The 7,611-nt window shown below is 36.1% G+C and overlaps 2 protein-coding genes across 7 annotated transcripts; both read right to left on the reverse strand.

The window, feature by feature from the left end:
* Positions 1 to 270: 270 nt before the first annotated feature.
* Positions 271 to 2,533, reverse strand: LOC108042783. 3 transcript variants are annotated; one of them, XM_017121234.2, is made up of 6 exons: positions 2,451 to 2,513; positions 2,320 to 2,342; positions 2,070 to 2,258; positions 1,864 to 2,002; positions 1,318 to 1,543; positions 271 to 1,254 (listed from the first exon to the last, which is right to left on the reverse strand). In XM_017121234.2, exons 1-6 carry the CDS (start codon positions 2,476 to 2,478, stop codon positions 690 to 692), a joined length of 1,170 nt encoding a protein of 389 aa, XP_016976723.1. In that variant the 5' UTR covers positions 2,479 to 2,513; the 3' UTR covers positions 271 to 689. The 3 variants fall into 3 exon arrangements, with proteins under 3 accessions (XP_016976723.1, XP_016976722.1, XP_016976721.1); XM_017121233.2 differs by having other exon boundaries at positions 2,320 to 2,357; positions 2,451 to 2,503; XM_017121232.2 differs by having other exon boundaries at positions 2,320 to 2,533.
* A 939-nt stretch (positions 2,534 to 3,472) lies between these two features.
* On the reverse strand, positions 3,473 to 7,500 carry LOC123037984. Of its 4 annotated transcripts, none has more exons than XM_044461146.1 (7): positions 7,418 to 7,470; positions 7,287 to 7,324; positions 7,037 to 7,225; positions 6,808 to 6,969; positions 4,303 to 4,427; positions 4,132 to 4,238; positions 3,473 to 4,053 (listed from the first exon to the last, which is right to left on the reverse strand). In XM_044461146.1, the coding sequence occupies exons 1-7, from the start codon at positions 7,443 to 7,445 to the stop codon at positions 3,998 to 4,000; spliced, it is 705 nt and encodes a 234-aa protein (XP_044317081.1). In that variant the 5' UTR covers positions 7,446 to 7,470; the 3' UTR covers positions 3,473 to 3,997. The 4 variants fall into 4 exon arrangements, with proteins under 4 accessions (XP_044317081.1, XP_044317082.1, XP_044317079.1 ...); XM_044461147.1 differs by having other exon boundaries at positions 7,287 to 7,309; positions 7,418 to 7,460; XM_044461144.1 differs by having other exon boundaries at positions 7,287 to 7,500.
* Between the last annotated feature and the right edge of the window lie 111 nt (positions 7,501 to 7,611).

The raw sequence follows: 7,611 nt of genomic DNA on the forward strand, positions 1-7,611 counted from the left end.
ATATGGACACCGGGGTGACCCCAAATCCATGGCGTTATAGCAACTATACCAAGCTTAAAAACATGTAGTTCATTTTCGCATAAACAAGCTTATACACTCATCTATATTTTGTTGGGAAAAATGCCCATATAATTTTGCTATGCTAACATTTTTTAACTAAGAATTCATTAATTAAATATTCATTTGAATATCTTACCATAAATCCTTAAAGTTATTGTGCTCAAAAAAAAATACCACTTGCTAAAAATTATAATAACCATGAATCTCGGAGTGGCGCTCCCACATAAAACCGTGACTAATCGGCTGATAAGTAGACATGGATTTTTCCCGACATTAAACCGGAATAATTAGATATCGTTCAATATGGTTGTGTGAGATAAGAATTCTATACATGTACAGGGATTTAGCCTGCTTATATAATGATGGTCCTTTGATAATCCTTCTCATTCAAATCAACAAAGCTAAACATCGATCACTCTTAGGTATTTCATGGATTGACAACGGAACTCTGTGTATTTTTGTTAATTACCAAATTGAATGTATTATAATTTATTAATATGGAATTGTATTCCCTTATCACTGGGGATTTATTGTGTCCGATTTAATCATTTATAACAAAAACACATATGGAGCAGAGCTAAAAATCGACTTGCAGCACCATTTAGAGTGAGAGTATATCCGTACTCCTCTTACTTGTTAACTTCATGTTTCTCAATCAGTTTTTTGGTAATAGCAGTTGTTCGTTTAAGTATGGCTTTAATCTCGTCCAGCTCAGTTAGACCATTTTCGGGAACCTCGTACTCTACTTCAGAGACAAGGGTTTCGATTTTTGCAATGGCTTCTATAGGAGAATCAACAATTTCTTGAACTGATGCCGGATTCTGTGGGATGATTTCTACCTTTTCGAAAGATCTTTCGAGTTCCTCCTCATCTTCGTCTGAAGAAGAAAAAAAACCACCTTCCTTGGATGCGTTTTCCTGGACAGGCTCTGATTTAATTGTGGTAGTTCCTACGGTTGCATCTACTTTTTTTAGCTTTGAAAAACTTTCATGATTAATCTTGGCTGATGTTGAGGGTCCATCCACCTCGATCATAGTTTCTTTCTTAACTGCTGGCTTATTCTCCGTAAACCAATCGTCCACGTTTGTCTCCTGTGAACTCTGCGAGCTTTTGTACTCGATGTGAGGTTTAGAACGGCGCTGCATTACCTTGCGCTCCATATGATTGATATTGCTTTCCAGAGCCTTCCGCTTTCTAAATATATTCAAAATATAAATGAGTTTTTTTTTTACATAGTATGGGTTTCCTAAATCAAACCTATTGCGTGGAGTCAATTTGGGGGTGACTGTTCCTGCAGAGCCAGTTGGCGGTGTCTTGTATTTTACATCGTGCGGCATTGGTGCAGCAAAGGCAGAAGACTTCATCGCGGGAACTTCTACTGCCAATACGTCCTTCACTTTCTGGTAAGCACTGGCATCTTCCAGCAATTTCTGGTGCTCTTCCTTAAAAGCCTCGATATCGAAAGGCTTTGTCACAGCAGTCACTAAAAGAGTAAGTAGAGCTTATTAAGGCCATAAATAAAGAAACTAATTTAAAAAACCATATTCAATGATGTGAGAAAACTTACTTCCTTTTTGGTGTAAGACATTAGACATTATAAAGTAGGTAAAAACCAATTGAACATAAAATCTTTCATTCATACAAAGACGCTTGTATGTAGAAAAATCACTTTGAGCAGTTATATATTATTTTTAGCAATGCAATATGGAGATGGAAACTACAATTTTTGGAGCCTATACAGAACTTAATTAAAGAAAAACTCCTATTTTTTAAGTGTATTACGATTGTAAGCCCGAAACTAACCCCTGCGCAGCTTGCATCCCTCGGTGCGAAACTGTTTCAGCTCCTTGTCCTTGGATCGTAGAACCTCTATCAAGAAGGACACCTGATCCCGTAGTCCGCCAGTCGTGGACACTGAATTCATGCAGACCTCGCGATAGAACTATGGGGAATTATAGAGGGTATCATTATAAATCCCTAGATTTAGTTGGGATTAATCAGTTTCTAACCTGTGCATTGTTTAGGGGACTCAAGTGCCAGTTCCATTTTAGAGGCACTGCGGTATTGACCATGGAATACTTCAGACTGAGAATTGAAGATTCATGTTTACTATCGGCAAATTCGGCATGTGAAGGATCTGATTTAAGCAGAGCCAGACGCACTGCATCCTCTGGGAACTTTACACGTGCATTGAGCGTCTGTGGAGATTGTTTTTTAATAAATACCTAGTTAATAACCATTATTATCTTACAATCTCACCTTCAAACGCTGCTGAAAAACATCTTTCGCCAAAGTCTCTGAGTAACTCACATTATTTTGGGTATTGTGTATATAAAGAGTTATGTCTTTATCAACGCCCTCTTCAAAGCAGGTAAATAAATGCTGCTCACCATTTATATCCACTGTTTTTAGCAACATTTTGAAATACAAACTGAAAACACACTCAAAATATTATTAAATGCCAAAAGCAGCTGTTCACTGTTCAGTAACAGAATATGTAAACACAGAATCAGCTGTTGGGCGCACTGTAGTTTTTTAATAAGGGTATTCCAATTACTTACTTAGTTTATATCCTAGATATGTATGTTAAATTTTTATTTTTCCTTATTGATGTATTGATTCTACATAGCTAACAAATATTAAACAACTTGCCTTTTTTTATTTTACACGTAAGAATTATCAAAGCTTTAATATTGATAAACAATATTTTTATATTCAGCAACTTAACTGGAACAAATTATTAATACATGGGTTTAATGAATACTCTTGCTGCTATGTTAGCTTCCCCATGTTAACTGAATGTTAGAAAAGTTAATCGAGCTGTTAAGTGTCCTGCCATTCTTTATCATTCTTATCAACGCCCTCTTCAAAGCAGGTAAATAAATGCTGCTCACCATTTATATCCACTGTTTTTAGCAACATTTTGAAATACAAACTGAAAACACACTCAAAATATTATTAAATGCCAAAAGCAGCTGTTCACTGTTCAGTAACAGAATATGTAAACACAGAATCAGCTGTTGGGCGCACTGTAGTTTTTTAATAAGGGTATTCCAATTACTTACTTAGTTTATATCCTAGATATGTATGTTAAATTTTTATTTTTCCTTATTGATGTATTGATTCTACATAGCTAACAAATATTAAACAACTTGCCTTTTTTATTTTACACGTAAGAATTATCAAAGCTTTAATATTGATAAACAATATTTTTATATTCAGCAACTTAACTGGAACAAATTATTAATACATGGGTTTAATGAATACTCTTGCTGCTATGTTAGCTTCCCCATGTTAACTGAATGTTAGAAAAGTTAATCGAGCTGTTAAGTGTCCTGCCATTCTTGATATCGATAACATTTTTTACCGCCAGATTTTGAATTCAAAAAACCCTTAAAGAGAAATTACTTAATTTCGTTTCACATATATTTTTAATAGATATTTTATTTCGTTTTAAACATATTTTTTGTATGTAATACATATTGTTTGTGTTCGTTTTCGTTAGCTTATCAAAAAATTCACTTCATTTTCGTTTTATGTTACCGATTAACTAGATTCCATAGTTTATGTTTTTTTAATTTCACTACCAAGAGAAATGTATTTATCTCTAGAACAACACGTGCCCGTGTGTATTTATAATAAGTATTTCAATTAACTAATCCACGCGTACGTCGGCATTAAATGTATATTTATATAGACATGTATTTATATTATATATTATGTAATATTAAGATCCTAAATGTGTAGATCAGTTATAGTTGTGACCCGAGGTGTACAACAAATTAAAGTGGGAATCGATTTAGGAAAGGGTTATTGTTTGTCGGGGCCTTAAACTAGCCTCGTCTAGCTGTCTTTTATCCTTGTGATCCTAGATCAGCCTGTGGCGTCGTTTGAGATTTTTATGTAGTTTCTTCATGGTTGTGGCGTTGGTTGGTCCTCAAATCTGCGGACGTGTCCATAGATCGCTCAGATCCTTCTTCAGCTTGCCCAGCTCTGCAAGTAGGGATTGGTTTGGACTTAATTACCCAGTGAGTTGGTTTGGCCTTCGCCCAGTATATATATCTAACTTACCCAACTGAGCTGGCAGGACACCGCCATTTCGAAATCCCAAATCGAAGCGTGGCTGAACTCCCAACTGGCTCGCCGAGGTGGATCCCGAGTTCCGGAAGGCGGTGCCACTAAATAGGGATGAAGTTGGGATTAAAATTTTGGACTTGAACCTTGAACCTAATTCCATCGCACCTATAAGGATGCTTCAGGCAGCCGTACACCTCGCGATAACGCCCATAAAGAGTGCCGTAGGAAACGCCCAGGATGCGGGCGGCCTTCTTCATCTCGAGTCTTTTGTTTTTGATGGCATCCAACACCTGAAAAATTCAAATAACAAAATATTTTTAAGTCAGAAAAATTGTTTCAAGGGGTATATGAAAATAAAGAATATATATTTTAGCTGTTGACCATGTATAATTATTTTTTATGGATTTTTGACAACCTTTGTTCCTTTTCCCCTGAACAATCATTCTATTTGTAAGGTTTTTGCAGTTAATTTATGATGAAATAGCATTGTCACGCCCTAAACAATTAGTTTAATTTGCTTTTTTCCATTGAATCATTCTAAATTTGTAGTTTGGCATCAAGAAAAACTACAAAACAAAGATGATTGCCAGGTTTTCAAAAGGGGAAAAAAACGAAGGCCATTAAAAAAACCAATATTTCATTAAAAGCATTGTCAAAAATATCCAGAAACAAGAAAGGAAAGCTAACTTCGGGCGGAGCCGAAGTTGATATACCCTTGCAGAATACTCTGTAAATTATATTCTCCAAAATTATTCATATGATGCATTCTTAATACTCATAAAAAATCCGAACTTCCTAACTTTAACAACAACAAAGTTATGGCATTTCCAATCGTTCAGTTATATGGCAGCTATAGGATATAGTCGGCCGATCCTTATGAAATTTGATAGGTCGGATTGATTGGCCAAAAATAAAATCCATAGAAAATCCCAACTTCCTAACTTTACAAACACCAAAGTTATGGCATTTCTGATCAATCAGTTATATGGCAGCTATAGGATATAGTCGGCCGATCCTTATGAAATTTGGTAGGTCGGATTGATTGGCCAAAAATAAAATCCATAGAAAATCCCAACTTCCTAACTTAACAAACACCAAAGTTATGGCATTTCCGATCAATCAGTTATATGGCAGCTATAGGATATAGTCGGCCGATCCTTATGAAATTTGGTAGGTCGGATTGATTGGCCAAAAATAAAATCCATAGAAAATCCCAACTTCCTAACTTAACAAACACCAAAGTTATGGCATTTCCGATCAATCAGTTATATGGCAGCTATAGGATATAGTCGGCCGATCCTTATGAAATTTGGTGGGTCGGATTGATTGGCCAAATATAAGACCCATAGAAAATCCCAACTTTCTAACTTTACAAACACCAAAGTTATGGCATTTCCGATCAATCAGTTATATGGCAGCTATAGGATATAGTCGGCCGATCCTTATGAAATTTGGTAGGTCGGATTGATTGGCCAAATATAAAACCCATAGAAAATCCCAACTTTCTAACTTTACAAACACCAAAGTTATGGCATTTCCGATCAATCAGTTATATGGCAGCTATAGGATATAGTCGGCCGATCCTTATGAAATTTGGTAGGTCGGATTGATTGGCCAAATATAAAACCCATAGAAAATCCCAACTTCCTAACTTTACAAACACGGAAGTTATGGCATTTCCGATCAATCAGTTATATGGCAGCTATAGGATATAGTCGGCCGATCCCGGCCGTTCCGACTTATATACTGCGTGCAAAGGAAAGAAGGGTGTGTGCAAAGTTTCAATCCGATAGCTTTAAAACTGAGAGACTAGTTTGCGTAGAAACAGACAGACGGACAGACGGACAGACGGACAGACGGACAGACGGACAGACGGACAGACGGACAGACGGACATGGCTATATCAACTCAGGAGGTGATCCTGATCAAGAATATATATACTTTATAGGGTCGGAGATGTCTCCTTCACTGCGTTGCACACTTTTGACCAAAATTATAATACCCTCTGCAAGGGTATAAAAAGTGAAACGATTTCAAACAGGTTTTTGTCAATATTCCTTAGTAAAATATTGACCTTGTTCTGCCAAAATCATTTATTAAATGCATATTTTAATATTTGTTGGCGAATTCATGCCATTTTTATATCTTTGCAGTATTATAATTTCAGGCATAAAGTATATATTTTCTTTATCAGCAACACCAACGATGTCTTATAATAGAGTGACCCAAAATTGGACTTCTAGAGTCCATAACTTTACCAAATTTAATCCGATTTCAAAGTGGCATACCTCTAAAGACTCGTGATTCGATTCTCTAAAAATCTGCATTCAAAATTTTCAATTTAACGTTGATCAAATTTTTGACCCATTTTCATGTAAGTTATTTCTAATTTTCCGATGTCTTGTAATAGAGTGACCCAAAATTGGACTTCTAGAGTCCATAACTTTACCAAATTTAATCCGATTCCAAAGTGGCATACCTCTAAAGACTCGTGATTCGATTCTCTAAAAATCTGCATTCAAAATTTTCAATTTAACGTTGATCAAATTTTTGACCCATTTTCATGTAAGTTATTTCTAATTTTCCGATGTCTTGTAATAGAGTGACCCAAAATTGGACTTCTAGAGTCCATAACTTTACCAAACTTAATTCGATTCCAAAGTGGCATACCTCTAAAGACTCGTGATTCGATTCTCTAAAAATCTTGCATCCCTCGGTGCGAAACTGTTTCAGCTCCTTGTCCTTGGATCGTAGAACCTCTATCAAGAAGGACACCTGATCCCGTAGTCCGCCAGCCGTGGACACTGAATTCATGCAGACCTCGCGATAGAACTATGGGGAATTATAGAGGGTATCATTATAAATCCCTAGATTTAGTTGGGATTAATCAGTTTCTAACCTGTGCATTGTTTAGGGGACTCAAGTGCCAGTTCCATTTTAGAGGCACTGCGGTATTGACCATGGAATACTTCAGACTGAGAATTGAAGATTCATGTTTACTATCGGCAAATTCGGCATGTGAAGGATCTGATTTAAGCAGAGCCAGACGCACTGCATCCTCTGGGAACTTTACACGTGCATTGAGCGTCTGTGGAGATTGTTTTTTAATAAATACCTAGTTAATAACCATTATTATCTTACAATCTCACCTTCAAACGCTGCTGAAAAACATCTTTCGCCAAAGTCTCTGAGTAACTCACATTATTTTGGGTATTGTGTATATAAAGAGTTATGTCTTTATCAACGCCCTCTTCAAAGCAGGTAAATAAATGCTGCTCACCATTTATATCCACTGTTTTTAGCAACATTTTGAAATACAAACTGAAAACACACTCAAAATATTATTAAATGCCAAAAGCAGCTGTTCACTGTTCAGTAACAGAATATGTAAACACAGAATCAGCTGTTGGGCGCACTGTAGTTTTTTAATAAGGGTATTCCAATTACTTACTTAGTTTATATCCTAGATATGTA

Source organism: Drosophila rhopaloa, unplaced genomic scaffold (assembly GCF_018152115.1).
Source record: "Drosophila rhopaloa isolate 14029-0021.01 unplaced genomic scaffold, ASM1815211v1 contig_3, whole genome shotgun sequence".
In the NCBI taxonomy this organism is placed as follows: Eukaryota; Metazoa; Arthropoda; class Insecta; order Diptera; family Drosophilidae; genus Drosophila; species Drosophila rhopaloa.

Excerpts from the sequence above, each read along its gene's own strand:
- LOC108042783 (XM_017121232.2), bottom strand. The coding sequence starts at position 2,478 with ATGTTGCTAAAAACAGTGGATATAAATGGTGAGCAGCATTTATTTACC. Across the intron at positions 2,003-2,069 it reads GTCCCCTAAACAATGCACAG|TTCTATCGCGAGGTCTGCAT; the intron begins GTTAGAAACTGA and ends AATTCCCCATAG. Across the intron at positions 1,544-1,863 it reads GGGATGCAAGCTGCGCAGGG|TGACTGCTGTGACAAAGCCT; the intron begins GTTAGTTTCGGG and ends TTACTCTTTTAG.
- LOC123037984 (XM_044461144.1), bottom strand. The coding sequence starts at position 7,445 with ATGTTGCTAAAAACAGTGGATATAAATGGTGAGCAGCATTTATTTACC. Across the intron at positions 7,226-7,286 it reads TTTTTCAGCAGCGTTTGAAG|ACGCTCAATGCACGTGTAAA; the intron begins GTGAGATTGTAA and ends CAATCTCCACAG. Across the intron at positions 6,970-7,036 it reads GTCCCCTAAACAATGCACAG|TTCTATCGCGAGGTCTGCAT; the intron begins GTTAGAAACTGA and ends AATTCCCCATAG.